Source organism: Panthera pardus, unplaced genomic scaffold, assembly GCF_024362965.1.
Source record: "Panthera pardus isolate Hobbes unplaced genomic scaffold, ASM2436296v1 HiC_scaffold_16, whole genome shotgun sequence".
NCBI classification, from domain to species: domain Eukaryota; kingdom Metazoa; phylum Chordata; class Mammalia; order Carnivora; family Felidae; genus Panthera; species Panthera pardus.
The window spans coordinates 96,917,855-96,935,264 of NW_026526721.1; the positions used below are offsets into that span (position 1 = coordinate 96,917,855).

Here is a 17,410-nt window from a genome sequence, read left to right on the forward strand (position 1 = left end):
GTGCCAGGTATACATCTTGGTATTGAAGACAGTTGAGTAAGACATGGTGTCTGTCTTCGTAGAGGTTACATTCTGTCAGAGCCTTCAGACTTCTGCAGTTCTCCCATTTGGAAAAGGGGAACTTTTAATTTCATAAGCTGAATTTCTTCAAGTGTTAATCTTGGAGGTTTAATGCTTATTCAGAGAAACTGGAAATTCACACACAAAAGTCCTAGGCTCTGAATCAATCGCGTTGATTTCTTTGTAGGACGTGTGTTGTACATCTCTTCATAGCTAATAGACAAGTCAAGTTTTTGGCTTCTGTCCCTTTTCAAATTCATCTTTAGCTTGATTTTGTTTCTACTACTTTAAATGAACTTTTTGGAAATCAAACTATTGAAATTATAAAAAGTGTCACCTAGTGTCTCTGGTTTCTCTCAGGTTCAGGAAGATTTGACTGAAGAGAAAAAGAGGGAATTAGAGCATAACGCTGAAGAGACCTATGGTGAAAACGATGAAAACGTAAGTGTGGGACATATATTTCGGCCGCGTGCATGTGCGCGTATGTAGGAGATGTGAATGGCTGCTTGTGTAGATACCACTGTGTACGTCTGAAAGTCTGTGATGGTATGAGGATTAGGGAAGACCGCACTGTTGCCTGTTGGACCATTTTTATTCAGTCTTTTCTCTAAAAGTGAATAACTTCATGCCTTTTTTTTTTTTTTTTGAAGAGGGAATTATTTATATCCTAACTCTATGCCCTCTTAGTTTTCCCTTTCTCTTTTACCTTTAAGGCCGATGAAAAAAACAATGATGGTGAAGAGCAAGAAGTTCGAGACGACAACCACCCCAAAGGCCGAGAGGAACCCTATGAGGAGGAGGAAGAAGAGGAAGAGGACGGGGCTGCTGTTGCAGAGAAATCCCGGCGAAGAGCTGAAATGTAATGGTGCCCGACCTCACCGACAGTGCTCAGCCAACGGATTCTTTTCAAGCTGCTCAGACATAAATCTGCCTACTGAACTCTAGGATATTTAATTACAAAAATTAAGAATTTAGACTTTTTTTTAACTTTTGTATTAGAAATGCTCATACATTTATATGAATATATTTTGATAACCTAGGTTAGAGCTTCTTTTATATTCAAGCTAAACATGCGCAAGAAGAGAAAGAATAAAGCAAACCTTGGCCTTTGAATCTCGTTTTTCATAGATTAGGTGATGTCGGAAAGGGCACCGATTTTGTATATTTCAGCTTGTTACTTTTCTGTCTTCTAGTTTCCAGCTGTTCTGTTGTTTGCCTTTAATAAAATACAGGATTTCAAATAGGCAATACTGCAGAAGGCTGCAGATCCTTTAAGGAGAATGGCCAGTTTATTAACTGCTGCCTTTCTGAGGTTCCTGTGAGGTATAGTTCTGATGGAATTTTTACCCATCTGTCTGTCTCTGTAATAAGATCCATGTACAGAGTGACATACGATTGGAAAGGCATTTTGGCTATAAAGACATTGTTTTTCAGAATTTTTGTATCTGTTAGAAAAATGTTTGGCTTTACTTAAAATCACAGCTCTTCTTGAAAGGAATTAGGTTTTTAAATGAGATGGTACTAAAACCCACACGACAGTATTCTGGACTTGGACACTCCAGTATTCAAACAAGGTAGGGCACATCAGTGCATTAACCTTCCTGAAGGACTGACACCTTGTTTACTAACTAGTGTGTGTGGCTGGTGTTTTCTATGTGAGCACCCATTCAGTTCTTTTTTTCTGAAGTCACCTAGTGATATCCTTGTTTCAATATCCAGTTCTCTACAGTACTATATATTTCCCCTGTAAACTCTGTTTCTCAGTATGTAATCACTTTGATAACAGGAATGAACATGAAGGCATTCCAAATGATACAGTTGAATCAGCGTTATTCTTCGAAAAGTATTCAGTGAAATACACATGGTAATATGATAGACCCTCATGATTTTTCCATTTGCTGGGATTGGGCTATGAATTACAAAAGTCCTTAAAATAAAAATCTAAAAATCAAAAATAACTTTTGGGGTAGAGACATATTTGTCTCTCTATATAAAGATTTTTTAAATATATAGAATTAGGTTATATAACCCATATGTGTGTGGTTTTATAATAATACTCTCAAATTAATAAAGGCAAATTTCAATTTCTACCATTGTTGTATGAATGCGATGTTATTTTTTAATAACCGCACTCATGTATGGTTCTGATTATCCCAGCGGAGTGATTGTGTATGTATGCATAGGAATGTTTTGTTCAAATGTATTTTGGATTTTCAATAATCATAGATCAAATTTTACCTTTATGTATAAAAACCCTTTATGTAATGTAAAATGTATAATATTGTACATAATATTCAGAATACAATTATTTTGGTAAATTAGTTTGTATTTTTAATGTGCCAGTTGCAGTATTTAATTATTTGAACCATATTGAAACTTGGTAATAGTCAATAAAGCTATGAAAAGCAAGTGGTAAATCTTTTAAAAGCCTGTGATTTCTTATTAGTTTCTGATCTTATTGTTCAGCTCCTTTTTGTAAAAGGAAAAATTTTAGGAGGTTGCCAGTATATATTAATGAATTCTAAAATGCCTTTCCAACCTTTACCTACTTTCTTTATCTCTTTCTCTAATTGGATTGGTACTTGATTTTTTCCCCCCTTTCCTAAAGAAAGAGCTAAGAATTGTTATTTTATTTGAGCTAGTTTTGGTGAAGGAAAAATAAATAGGTACAGAAACATAAGATGTTGTCATGTGAGCACACACAAAACAAAAAAACCTATTAAATCTTCCCTCCCCCCCCCCCCCACCCCAGAAGCAACCATCACAAACCATTCTCCTCCATATGGCACCAAGTTATAGTCATTCTAACTAGTGTTTGGAAGAGAACTAATCAGCCAGAATTGATCTACATTAATGAGATGAACAGAAATACAGGGTCACTTGTATTTATCTTGCCAATTATTCTGTGACTTTTGGCACAACCAAAAAATCAAAGGATTTGGTCTCAGTGACATAATCAGAAGGGTGGGGGAAAGCACCTTTATTAGGGACAAGTACAGTGGAACACAAAAAAGCTACATTAGTACAAGTGTAATGACTACATACTTGTAAGAATGATTTTAAAAGATCCTGGAATAAGAGTATAATGTGAACCACAGGTAGGTCACAGTGACTCACTTTCATAAAGGAAAATTATTGACATGTATTGAATGCCTTCATAATACAGGAAGTATGTGAATAGGTTCCACTTTATCCCCACAGTGATCCTTTAAGTTTCATGGCATCCCCTTCTCACAACTGAAGAACTTTGTCCCCCTGGAGCATTTGACACTGTTTAACTGAGTTCTCGGTTATAAACCTTCCTGAAGGACTGACACCTTGTTTACTAACTAGTGTGTGTGTGGCTGGCGTTTTCTATGTGAGCACCCATTCAGTTCTTTTTTTCTGAAGTCACCTCGTGATATCCTTGTTTCAATATCCAGTTCTCTACAGTACTATATATTTCCCCTGTAAGCTCTGTTTCTCAGTATGTAATCACTTTGATAACAGTGAGTTCTCAGTTCTCTTATTACTTTGTGGTACATCCATACTATGGCGTGTAAAAAATTTAAAACAAGTCATTTTCTATTCTTGAATCCTCTTTTGTCTTCTGTTGTACTATCTCTTCCTAGGTTGTTTTTTTTTTTTTTTCTTACCATCCTGGCTACTTTTTCTCAATCTCTGCGGGATTCTCTTCTCATCCTGCCTTTAAATATTAGTGTTCTCCAGCTTTTGTCCTGGAGGTCTTTCCTCTATAGCCCTCTCTCTGTCCACGCCTTAGACACATGTCTCCTGATCCATTTCTTCAGGCTCGCTTTCGATGACCTGTTCTACCTCAAATTTATAATTTCCAAAGCTAAATTTGTCTTTTTTTCTCCCCTCCTAACACCTACTTTTAGTTTCAATACTTCTCAAAACAGAAACAAAGTTTGTCCCTGATTCTGTCTTCACTCCCTACAGAGGCTACCAAAATATCATTAAATTTGCCCATTTTTTTTCCCCATTCCTACTATCCTGGTTCAGGCCACTGTTACCTTTTACCTGGACTATTACAACAGTCCCTTAACTTCTCTCATTTGCTCTCCCCCACCAATCCCTAAAATCTGTGACAGTGTGATCTTTCAAAAGATAACATTAACACTCCCCCACTATAAAATTATTCAACAAATTGCTATTCCACACAGAGAAAATTCCAAACTCTTAAGTATAACCTACATCATCATAATCTGGCCCCATCTTACCTCTCCAACTTTATAATTTACATTCTAATACTGAATCATAATAAATGTGGCTCCTCTTTGTCAAGCACATTCCTCTCCTAATGTCTTAGTAACCCCTCCACCAATGCCAAAGCTACTGTGTCCTTAATTCAGGATAGCTGGTGTCCATTTTCTCAGTTGTACGGAGAAAATAGTCTGCAGAAGTAGAGAACAAACATAACCCACAAAAGTAAGCAAACAGCTTCTGCACAGGCGGAAGTGAAGAAAGTTGTGGCAATTTTGCAGTCCTTATATCTTGCCATTCCTGATGCCAGCCAAGTCTACCCAGGGGTTGATTAATGAGCAAATAAATCTTACTTTTTTCATTTGAGCTAGTTGAAAATGGATTTCTGTCACTTGTCATCTGAATATTCTTGACTAATACTTAATATTCAGTTCCTTTAAATCATCATGCTCTCTTGCATCATGGTAAATTTACTACCTACTCTCCCCAGAACCACTGTCCAATCCCTCTTTACTCTCTTCTCCTTTGCCTGGCTCATTGATTTAGGTATCCCCTTAGATACCAATTCCCCTGGGAAGGGTCTACCTCCCACTCACCCCCTGCCCTGCTAGATCGTATACCTTTTCTATGTCCTTCTATAACATCCTGCATTCCATATCCGAGTATTTAACACAGCCTATGGAAACAGACATGGGAGTAAGCTTGGCTATACTCTTCTTGGCATAAATGTTCTATGAGGGTGGAGACCTTATTTTTCTTGTTTATTGTCACAACCCAAACACGAATACTTCCAGTAAATATTTACTAGATGAACATCTTCTAGTCCTCATCTGAGAATATTGACTACTTCAAGATCATACAATGAATAGGTGGCAGAACTAGGAATCCTTCCCAGATGAATCTGATTCCAATGTTAATTGCAAATACAGCCAGAGTTGGATGGATTACTATCCAGTGCCACATTCTGGGTTTCACATATTAAGAAGGTGTGTTTTAAATTTTGCAAAAACAATTCTGGTGGGAGTCAAAAATTTTTTAAATGACCAAAGCCTCAGCCATAGGGTCTTGAGGAGGAACCAAGAGATTAGAATTATTTGACCAGGGAAAGACATAAGCTCAAAGGAAGATGTAATGTTTTATGTCTATCTTCTTAGAAGCATCAACTGTAGCATAAGGAATAAAGAATGTCTTAAGAAATGGGTTGGTGGAGTTATGACATCTAGAGAGGTTTTTAAGTCAGAATACACTAATCAGTTATGATTTATAAGAGCCCTACCTAAGCCAAAGAAAAATGCAGAATTATCTTAGAATGTCCTTGGGTCTTGTGACTGACTGCTGGGGGAGGGCCAGTCGGTGTGGTGCAGTGGACCATGTGTTTGTCCACTGGTTGTCCTTTTGTCTGCACACCATTTCTCTTCTGCCCTTCATTTGTAGAAAGGCCTAATCCTGTAACCACAGAATTGGACCCCAAACCAACCATTGTGCTCCATCTTCTGGGATTTCTGTATGAGGCCAGATCAGAGAACTGCTCTCTGGCTGCTCTGAAGTGTACATCTGGAGCTTCCAGGGGTCATACTCCCTGTGACGTGGAGAATACCCAGTTGCAGCAGAGAGAAATGAAGCCAATACAGAAAGAGGGACAGAACTGGGAATATAAGAGAGGAAGAAGAAAAGTGAGGAAGGAAGAGAGATAGATACAGAATGATAAAGAGAATGGTGTTCAAATTCCCAGGTTCTGACTTCCTTTGATTTCCCTCCCACCCCACCCCCCCCCCTTTTTTTTTTACTTCAGCAGGTTTGAGGTTCTTTTCAATCACAACCTAAAGAATACTGACTTAAGCATTATATTTTTTTTTACGGGGAAGAACAAGATTAGGATGAGAGGAGATACTTGGCATTCACTTTTAGTCACATTGCCCTAAGGTGGCAAGTTTTAATAAATAATGACACGCTTTTTGCCAATCTCTTGATCGTCCTGTTTTCTCTTGGGTCTATCTTTAAGGCCCAGAGAATCTGTGTTGAAAGCTTTGGGATTATTTTAATGAAGTTAAGAATACTCATATATCCTCTTTCTTTAGTCTATACCAAAGATCGGCAAAAGGGCCAGATAGTAAATCTTTTAGTCCTTGTGGGCCATAGAGCCTCTTTCGAAACTATTCACCTCTGCCATTGTGCTACAAAAGTAGCCAGAGAAAATACATAAAGGAATGACTATAGCTGTGTTCCAATAAAACTTTATTTACATAAACAGAAAGCATGCCAGAATTGGCCTGCAAATTGTAGACACCTGTTATATATGATCTGAAGGCCTGCTGTAAAAACAATGATTTCAACCGAAAATAGAGCATTTTGAGATCTTTGGGTATCACAAGGCTTTCTATTTCTTTCCTATAATCCCTTCTATTTGAAGTTGGCAAGCACTCAACATTATCTCAGCTGCTTCATTTGTGCACTATTTTAAGTAATTGGAAATGAAATACTTTTGTCCTTGACTATCTTGGCTGACCTTGTTCTTACCATTCCCTGTATGCTACTAATGGAGCTTGAAATTAAATGTCATTTCTGTTTGTCTGTTAACACATACACAGAATTCCCTATAAGGTACATGCCTTTTAAAGAACTGAGCCGTTGGAAAACATGGGTTTGAGCAAGATGAGATGACTTCTTTTGGTCTGGTGTGTTCTTTCTCCTTTGAAGACCTAAGGAATTAAAACCAATTACCATTAATACATTAATGGCAATCAAATTTGTGATCTCAACTCCAAGAGTTTTGGGGGGTTCTGCAGGTGTTCTGATTCCTGTTAAGTTTGTGCATCCTAGTGGAATTAGACTTTTTTTCCACAAAGTCAATTCAAGCACATTTTATATTCCCATAGCCCTGGCCAATTACCTCTTGTGGTGGTTTTAAAATTTATCCACAAAATCTTTAATCCATTTAAGAGATGGAATCTAGTCCCCCTTCCCTTGAGCATGGGCTAGACATAGTCACCGGCTTCTAACAAATAAAATTGAAGTGAAACGATAGTGTGCGACACAGAGATTAGGTCACAAAGACAATGCAGCACCCTCCATATTCTCTCTTGGAAGCCAGCTACCATGTCATGAGGATGTCGAAACAGCCTAATGTTGAGACCTACATCTGTATGGCAAGAAATTGAGGCTTCTAGCCAGCCAGCAGCCAATGAGTAAGTGAGGCCTCCTGCCCCTAGCTACTGGAGGGAGTTTGGAAGAGACCCTCCAGCCCCATTCTGGCCATCAGACTACAAGTTGATTGTAACCTCATTAGAAACCCTGAACCAGAACCACCCAGACAAGTCACTCCCTGATCCCTGGCCCACACAAACTTGAGATAATAAATGTTTACTTACTTTTAGATTTTGTTGCACAGCGGTAGATAACTAATGCACCTTCCAAGGAGTGTTTATGACACAAAGTGGGGAGACCAATGGTGAAGATGATGCGCAGCTGCATGGTGAGACTGGGCATCTAGCCAGTTGCTTTGCTGGAAGCCAAGTCTAGATGCATTGGTGACAGAAGAGAAAGATCTACTTAATGAGTAAAATAAATTTAACTCAATTAATTTTTTCAAATTATTAGGCTCTTTTTGGCAGATATTAGTAGCCTCTAACATAGTATTACTCAACTTGGATTCATACCTGAAGAATTTCTTTTTTTTTTCTTTTTTTTAATTTATTGTCAAGTTAGCTAATATACAGCATAGTCTTGGCTTCAGGGTTAGGTTCCCGTGATTCATCACTTACGTAAACACCTAGTACTCTCATCCCAACAAGTGCCCTTCTCAATGCCCATCACCCACTTTTACCACCTCCCAACCCCCACTTCCATCAACCCTTAGTTTGTTCTCTGCATTTAAGAGTCTCTTATAGTTTACCTCCCTCTCTATTTGTATCTTATTTTTCTTTCCCTTTCCCTATGGTCATTTGTTAAGTTTCTCAAATTCCACATATGAGTGAAATAATATAATATCTGTCTTTCTCTGACTTATTTTTCTTAGCATAATACCCTCCGGTTCCATCCATGTTTTTGCAAATGGCAAGATTTCATTCTTTTTCATTGCCAAGTAGTATTCCGTTATGTATATATATACCACATCTTCTATATCCATTCATCAGTTGATGGACATTTGGGCTCTTTCCATAATTTGGCTATTGTTGAAAGCCCTGCTATAAACATTGGGAAGAATTTCTAAAGTAGTGATACCTGGGCTCCATTTCCAGAGATTCTGAAATACCTGCACCAGGTTGGAGTCTGGGCACCAGGATTTTAAAATTCCCTGGTGTTTAAATTTCCAGGTGTTTCTAAAGTGTAGCTAAGATTAAGGTTAAGCTAAAAGTAGGAAAGAGTAATGCTCCTTCCCCAACATCTCCCTACCAGATGATAAATTACAATACAACAAGTCTCAGAGCAAATTGGCAAAGCAAATATTTATGGGCAAGCAGAAAGAGACATTAAGCTTTCCTGAAGTCTCCATAAAGACACAGATCCCTATCCTTTAAGGCATTCTAGACAGGCATAGGGCGTGAAAGATTTGCTCAGGACAGATCCTATAATTTCAGAGGCACAGAATTCAGCTAAGTTTCCAACCAGATCCTGTACCTGACAGTTTTCCCTTAAGAGTCCCATGTCTTCCTGCATGTCTTTGGGCGGCAGGAGGGTCAGTACCTGTATGTACAAGACTTCCCCCAGCTCACCCACCTGTTCTGAATAGCATTCATTCACTTCTAGAATGAAAAAAAAATGTGTTTAATACCCACGGTACTATCTAACATAACAGTGTTGATTTGAGTGAAGAGAGTAAAAGATCGTGTGACAGTGGCCTCTGGAGTGCAGGCCCTAATGAGATCACCTGTTTCTCAGCCCTGGATGCATATTAGAGCCCCCAAAGAAACTTAAAAAAAAAGAGTCCCGCCCTGACCTCAGTCTAATGAAACCAGAAACTCTGAGGGCAGAGCCTGGGCATTGGTCTTTTCAAAAACTTCTTAACAAGCCCGGATTATCAGGGGATAGGTTGGCCGGGAGATACAACCCTAAAGGGGTAGTCTGGGTGGTGAAACTCTTCTATATTCTGACTGTGAGAGTGTTATGCAAATCTGCACAGGTAAGAATATTGTGCAAACGAAAAGATCAATCTTACTGCTTAATTTTAAAAACAAGGGGCGCCTGGGTGGCTCAGTCAGTTAAATGTCCAACTTTGGCTCAGGTCATGATCTCGCGGTTTGTGAGTTCAAGCCCCGCATCGGGCTCTGTGCTGACAGCTCAGAGCCTGGAGCCTACTTCGGATTCTGTGTCTCCTTCTCTCTCTGCCCCTCCCCCACTTGTGCTCTGTCTCTGTCTCTCAAAAAGGAATAAATGCAAAGAAAAATTTTTTTAAATAAATATCATAACTATTAAATTCTTTTTAAAAGCCTCAGATGGGGGTGCTTGGGTGGCTCAGTTGGTTGGTTAAGCATCCGACTCTTGATTTCAGCTCAGGTCATGATCTCACGGTTATGATATCGATATCTGCGCTAGGCATGGAGCCTGCTTAGGATTCTCTCTCTCCCTTTCCCTCTGCCCTTCCCCCAGTTGTGCTCTCTCTCTCTCTCTCTCAAATGAATGAATGAATGAATGAATAAATAAATAAATGCCTAAGATGATTCTAATGTACAGCCAGCCTTGGAAGTCACTGGATTAGATTCCTTCAAGGGATGGTCTACCAACTTTGGGACATGTATTCATTGTTAGGCCACCACCAGTGTGAACTTCCTACATTAACCAGCCTTCCTTACTCCCCATATGCACATATCCACTTATATGAGGACACCACATTGTCTATGCTGAAGTATTTTAAAGTAAATTAAAAATACTACAATAGTGAGATACAGCTGTCTTTCCCAGATTCACACTGGGGAATTTCAGAACACTGCAGTAGGGGAACTGCATGAGTCAATAGTTCTATTAATCTCTGCTCTTGGAGAAAAAATTCATAATGCAATTGCTTTGTCTCAAAACCCTGTGTCTCAAACCCATAAACTGTGGTTTTTATGGAATAACAAAGAATCCCAAAAGGAGAGTAGTTTGGCAGTTTAATTAGTTTCATTTCTGAGTAGGATCATAGGAAGAAATAAATACATTTTATATCACAAAACAGTGTGCGTGGATATGTGTGTTATACCAATGAAATAAAAGTTTTAAGAAACAGCTCATGCCTTTTCTATCTTATGCTGTTTCATGGCAGTGTTAGTCACGACTCAGTATCTTGCTGGCATGATGCATTAACGGTGAGAAAATCACAGCTAAAATACTCTGGGAGAATATAACCATGTGTCTGCGCTTCTGCCTGCCATGTGGGAGGGAAGCAGATGGGAATGTGACCCTTGGCTGCACCACTCTCTGGCTTTCTGAAGTCAGGCAGGTTTCTTGACCTTCGTGCACCTCCACTTGCCCACTTGTAAAATGGGAAGAATTGCAGCCTTCAGGTTGAGGTTGGGACCACTAATCCTCATCTGCGCACCCGATTGCCAAGTTTCTCCTCCCTTCCTTTACATTTAAGACTCACTGAGAAAGAGACTGGGCACGGAAGCCCTGACCTATTTCTTAGCTTGGAGGCCAGAAGACTAAACCTAAATTTATGGTCGTTGTTTTATATTGAAAATCAATTTTTTTTGTCTTGCGTTTTAAATTCTTTTTTATTATTTTTACTTTAATTCCACTATAGTTAACATAGTGCTATATTGGCTTCAGGTGTACAATATGGTGATTCCACCATTCCCTACATTACCCAGTGCTCGTCATGATAAGTGTCCTCTCTAGTCCCCATCACCTGTTGCACCCATCTCCCACCTCCCTCCCTCTGGTAGAGGGAACATACCATCCGCGTGTTCTCTATAATTAAGAGTCTCTTTTTTGGTTTGGTTCTTTTTTTCTTCGTTCATTTATTTAGTTTACTTCTACACATAAGTGAAAACAGGGGCTCCTGGGTCGCTCAATTGGTTAAGCATCTGACTTCGGCTCAGGTCATGGTCTCACTGTTCACGAGTTCAAGCCCCGCATTGGGCTCTGTACTCATAGCTCAAGCCTGCTTCAGATCCTCTGTCTCCCTCTCTCTTTGCCCTTCTCTCTCTCTCTCAAAAATAAAAAGAGAACATTAAAAAAATTAGAAGTGTTGAGATATAATGATTTGTTTAAAAAAAAAAAGTGAAATCCTGTGGTATTTGTCTTTATCTGACCGTGTTGTTGTTTTTCTTTAATCATGATATGTGGTAACTAGGACTTATCAGAGCTTTCAATATATAAAATATTCAAAAATCTTAAAAATAGTATACGTTCTTTAATCTCCAATGATTCAGGACACTCTGGCTGGAAGCAGAAAACTAAGTTAAGTTAACCAGTTGTTCTGGCCAGAGAGGATTGAGTAGTTAATACAAACTGATCTGCCCCGTCCACATCCTTACTTTAAAGTAACCAGGATGGGGCACCTGGGTGGCTCAGTCAGTTAAGCATCTGACTTCAGCTCAGGTCATGATCTTGCCATTCATGAGTTCAAGCCCCACATCAGGCTCTCTGCTGTCAGCACAGAGCCCATTTCGGATTCTCTGTCTCCAGCCAGCCCCCCTTTCCATCTCCCCCTCATTCTCTCTCTCTCTCAAAATAAATAAACTAAAATAACCAGGAATGAGGTGCTTGGGTATCTCAGTTGGTTAAACATCCCACTCTTGGTCTCGGCTCAGGTCATTATCTCAAGGTTCATGGGTTTGAGCCCCTCATCGTGCTCCTTGCATGTGCTGCAAGACGTGCTGTCTCCCCCTTTCTCTGCCTCTCCCCCATTTGTGCTCTCTCTCTCTCAAAAATAAATAAACATTTTAAAAAAATAATGAAAATAGATAAAAATAAAATAACCGGGAACGTCTCACTTTTATGGATTTGCCTTATGGAAAACTAGTAGTATATGAGGGAAAATGAGATGATTATCCTAGCTAAGGCAGAAGTTGTGCAGAGTCTCAGTAGAAGGGAATGGCCAAACAGCCTGGTTGAATTCCTCACCGTCAACTCGCCGCCAAGGCACCCCAGGGCATTTGAGGACCCAGGAAACTAAGCAAAGTATATTCAAATATTCACTACGGCACTTCCTAAAACTTTAGAGATTGGAAACATACACCATATGTACAGACCTAGAAATCGTGCAAAACGCAAGTACCAGGAAGTAAATCAAAGGCAAAGAAACTACTTGGTTCAGCCTCTGGTTTCTGCTATTTGGGGCAGGGGGCAGGGAAGGGGTGTTGTGTCATAGAAGCCAGCCCTGCTATTTGTTCACAATGTGGACGGCTGTTCTAATTTATGAGTGTGTGCTGTTTAGCCCAGGGTCTATTCAAGCCAAGACCAGAAACGTTTCTAAGACATAGAGGAAAACATAATGACCTTGCAAACTTCATGGTACAGTTAGGGTAGTTCAGTATATTTAAAAAATCTCCAACCTGGCTTTTAGATTGCAAAAGCTATTGAAAAGCCTGCTGGTCCTGAGAGAAAATCAGGTGTTGGTTGGCAACCTTGGGAGTTCCCCCTGAGAAATTTGAAACTGGCCCCCTTATGGGGAGGGCTGGGAGAGATGGAAGAAAGGGGCAGGCCATGTTGGCAGGTGGCAGGTTCGATAAGCATGGGAACTTACACAGGAGGCTTGTCTTAGGCGCTGCCGGGAGGAGAAAGCCTCCACACCTAACCGCCAAGTTTAAAAGGTGTATGTAGAAGGCTTAACTGGGCTCAGTGATTCACACCATCCAGGTGTGTTCAACAACGCATCACTATCTCCATGCGGCGTTCTTGCAAATGGTTCCGGCTGTGGGAACCGTGGGCGGAAGGAACATTCCGAGGGGGAGCAGGGTGAGGAGCCTCTGACTGCCTGGGTCCAGCTGGAGGGTCAACTGTGGTCACAGCCTCTTGATGACTGCCTCCAACAACAGGTGAAATACGGTATTTGAAGTGCAACAAAATGACTAAGGTGGCGAAAGAGAACAATACGTGTTAATAAGAATGAAACTGGATGGCGAGGAAAATCAGCCATGACATACACTTGGAAAGGGAAGAAACGCCAGTGTGGAACCTGAAAATGATAGATTTAATCTGCTTGGAGGCATGCAGGAGGGAACTGCAAAGTGAAACCTTGGCTTCTCACTTTGAAAATGCATTTGAATTCAATGTGTACCTACACAGTAAAGTTGTGACTTTTGCCTACTACCATCCCGTTCCACCACAGGACAGCCTCGGGCAGGGGCATCTCTAGGTGAACATCTTGGGAACAAACCTCTTCCTGACCTCCCTGAGTCTTACCTGTACAACATCTCACAGGGATGCTGTAACTTCAGTGAGCCACACCAGGTACTCCCTCGTTGTTCTTCTTCCTTCTTGTGGCTTTCTCCTTTTTGCGCTAACCAGCTTACTAATACTTGAAATGCCTTAACACCAGGACTTGAAGACTTAGGAGTTCTCAAAGAGAAATGAATGGTTTGGCAGAGGATTCTGGATGAAGAAGTTTATCCACCTGCACAGAATCTCAGGTAACTAAAATGTGCATCACTGAATCCTGGGGGTTTGGGGTTTTGGGATGCTGCTGGATGATGAATCAGATGTTCAGAGGATGTTGGCAGCCTTGAGACTGAGGGAAGAGAGCACCATTTGCCAAGAGCCTGCCCACCTTGTTTGTCTTCAGCTGTGAGTAAAGTAACGAAAATATTTTGCATTACAGTTCAAAGATTATGACCCTTTGCAAACTCTAGGAGTAGTTACTTTCATCCTGGTGGATTGCTAACTCTGACTTCTTAAGTGGTTTAGTGATTCTATTCTGTACCTCTGCTTTGGAATGAGTTTTAAGAGCCCCTGGGAGCCTCTTCTGTCTTCTGTCTTCATAGCATCTTGGCTTCCATTATCTCAGAGCTATAGGAGGGCACACAGGTACGATCAAGGCTAATGGGGTGGAGACCATGATTCCAATTCTTTTTCTCTGCTTTTCCCTCTTTCGGCTCCACATCTATAAATACTCTTGGTTTTTGAGGGCTGACAGCTGAATTAATAAATACTGTGCCTATGCATATAGCACTACAGAGACATATGTGGGCTTTAATCCTTTTGGCATTTCCCTGTGGTCTGTTCTCAGCTCTTGAATCCATGTGTGCTCCCTGTAAAAGGGGGAACACACCATCCACCATATATTCTTTCACTAGCAGTGTGATAAAGCCAAGGTTTTGTGAGTCAAGATTCACTGCAAAGGACCAGCTGGCCACTGGCCAACATCCCATGGTTTTCTGGCCTACTTTTTTTTGGTTTTGTTTTAATTTTATATCCTAAGAGTAACAAACAAGACAGTTTACACTACGCTGGGAACTGGCTTCTAGAAGGAGTCTTAATATTATACCTTTTCTTTTTAGATAGCTTAGGAAAGCAATGGCTAGATATCAGTATAGATTTTTATATACTGTGTATGTTCTATAGAGTGTCTTCATTTAATATAAAACACTCAGCCACTTCAGATAGCCAGTTCAGATAGACAGTAATTATAATTAAATATATTTTATGAAAGCCTCAAAATACAGCATTAATTTTATGTGTATCGGAGAGCCCAATATAAGCATCCAATTTGTTTTAATGAAGAGGTAACTCAGGAGCCTCATCCGCGTGTAGAAGTGATGAGCTAAGAGGGAATACAACATTGTGTGTGCTACCCAGCCCACAATTTGAGGCGGAATCATTCAATTATTAAACTGCCTCTCCAATACTTTTTTCCACTTAGAAATTATAATCATGCCTTTGTCTTCATACGAAAAATTAATGAAGTGTCATTTATATTTCGATGGCTAGAATAAAGAACTAAGTCAGCACCTTTGACTCACACTCTTCTCTTGTATCTTTCTGTTATTTCTCCCAGGATATAGTTCCACTATAGCTTTAAATCTACAGGTGATGCCGAAAGCAAGTAAGCCTTCCAGTGATGCAAACACACTTAAGCCCCAAATGTAAAAGTTGAAAAAAAAATTCCAACTGTAAATATGACTTTTGTGCCAGTTGAAAATCGTATATTTCTCCCTGTTGCTTGGAAATGCACTTAGCCTCCAAAGTGGTATTTCTTAGAAAGCGAGGACATTGATTTAAAAAAAAAAATTAGTTGTTCTAGGTTCCCATCAATGTTGTCATTGTTTTTAAGTATATTTGAGTTGTGTTTTCAGCATTTTAATATACTTGCCAAGTGATATCAGAAGCAAAATCTAAATGAATAGTTTTTCTTCATCCCTCTTATTTCAAACTGAAAATATTCTTGGGGTAAAAAGGGAGGGATGTATGTGAGTAAATAAACCAAATGGTTCAAGTATTTTTGTATAATTATGAATGGTTTCATAGAGTTAGAACTGACTTCAGCAATTTTTTTCTTTTGCCAACTTAATAAAATAATTGCCAAATTTATCATTCAACAATTTAACATTTAATTAATATGTAGATTAATGGTAGCTTTTGAAATTATTTTCAAAGCGATTGTATTTTTTTATGAACAACCAAGAAGGAAAGGTCATCATTTCAAAAAGACCATGGGAGAAGGTCTGACTCGTCTTTCACTAAACATTCTATCAAATTAATTGTACCATATGAGAAGCCTAATACATTATCTGTATGGTCTATTGTTACTGTAAATGGAGAAAATAGAGTATTGGTTTCACCTCTCCATATAGCAACAAATAATTAACTGGCTGACGTTAAGTTTATTCAGAAACTTATATGTTTACATATTGCTTTGAAAATTGATCATTTTATAAACTAAGACCATGTATGTTTACAACAGAAAAGAGTGGTATTATAAAAATAGTTTTTCTTGCTAATGTCAAAAGAATTGAGGCATCGGCAAATTTCTACCTACCAGGGAACCAAGACAAAATTTGACATTAATGTCTAGATTCCTAGAGCTGCATCACAAATCACCACAAACTAGGTGGCTTAACACTGTAGAAGTCTATCCTCTCACACTTGTGGAGGCTAGAAGTCCAAAATCAAGGTATGGCAGGGTTGGCTCTTCTATGCTGAGGGACATTTTGAGGGACGGTCCGTTCCAGGCCTTTCTCCTGGCTTGTGGCGGTTTCCAGCAATCCTTGGTGATTCTTAGTCTGTGGCTGCTCGCCTTCATGTCTATCTCTGTCATCCCTTGGTGTTTTCCCTGTAAGTCTCTGCCTCTGTGTTTTCACATCGCCTTCTTATAAAGACATAGGCTGTTGGACTTAAGACTCAGTCTAATCTAGTACAACTTTGTCTTAACTAATTACTCCTGCAAAGACCTTCTTTCCAAATAAGGTCATGTTCTGAGCATCTGAGTGGATGGGAGGTTTGGAGGGGACACTGTTCAACCGAATAGTGTGCCTTACCCATTGCAAGGAAAAAATGAATAGTTTAAAAAAGTGGCTCAGACTATGTTTTTGGTATTCATGTGCTTAACCTGACAGTTAAACAATTTGACTTGGGAAGTATGTTGTTAAATTTTCATTGAGTTTTATCAGAGCAAAGAATTAGGAAATAATCTAATAATACTATTTGTAGGAAATGTTGGCTTCATGTTCACACACTGTATTGGAAAGAACCGATAAATATTTACTGAACATTTACTATGTCCCCAGCACCTCTTCATAGCATATTGGTCTTTCGTTTATCTGAAACATAACTACTATTGACTAAAATAGTTATCATATCTACTCCTGATTACTTGCAATACATGAAGTAGGGCATGACTTGTTGGAAAAAAGAAAACAAGAAAGACATAGTACTCTTCCTTAAAAGCTTTCAAATAAGGGCATACTCTACTGTAAAGAAAGGTGCAGTTTGGAAGTGAGGGCATGATAGACTGCTGCCTACTAGCAACATAATCATGAGTAGGGCAGTAAACTTCTTTGCATCACACTTTCTTTATCTGTAAATGGAGGCAGTGATATTTATATCTGTTAGGAGGATTAAATGAGTCGATCCCTGAAAAGTGTTCAGAACCATGCACAGACACCAGAAGCTTTGTAGAGGTGTTAGCTACTATTAGGAAAACAAAGAAAAACAAAACTGGTACCTATAAACATTTAAGAATGATGTGAGACAATATTGTAAAGTCTTTTGGGGACCTAAATACTCGTCA

General features: G+C 39.4%; 1 protein-coding gene across 4 annotated transcripts in view; it reads left to right on the forward strand.

The window, feature by feature from the left end:
• Nucleotides 1-2,477, forward strand: part of GOLIM4 (golgi integral membrane protein 4) — a 78,964-nt gene extending 76,487 nt beyond the window's left edge. For all 4 annotated transcript variants that reach the window (XM_019440512.2, XM_019440513.2, XM_019440514.2 and 1 more), the window contains 2 exons: nt 421-501; nt 774-2,477. In XM_019440512.2, the coding sequence (XP_019296057.1) occupies nt 421-501; nt 774-923 (231 nt within the window). In that variant the 3' untranslated portion in view covers nt 924-2,477. The remainder of the gene's footprint in view (nt 1-420; nt 502-773) is intronic.
• The last annotated feature ends 14,933 nt before the right edge of the window (nt 2,478-17,410 follow it).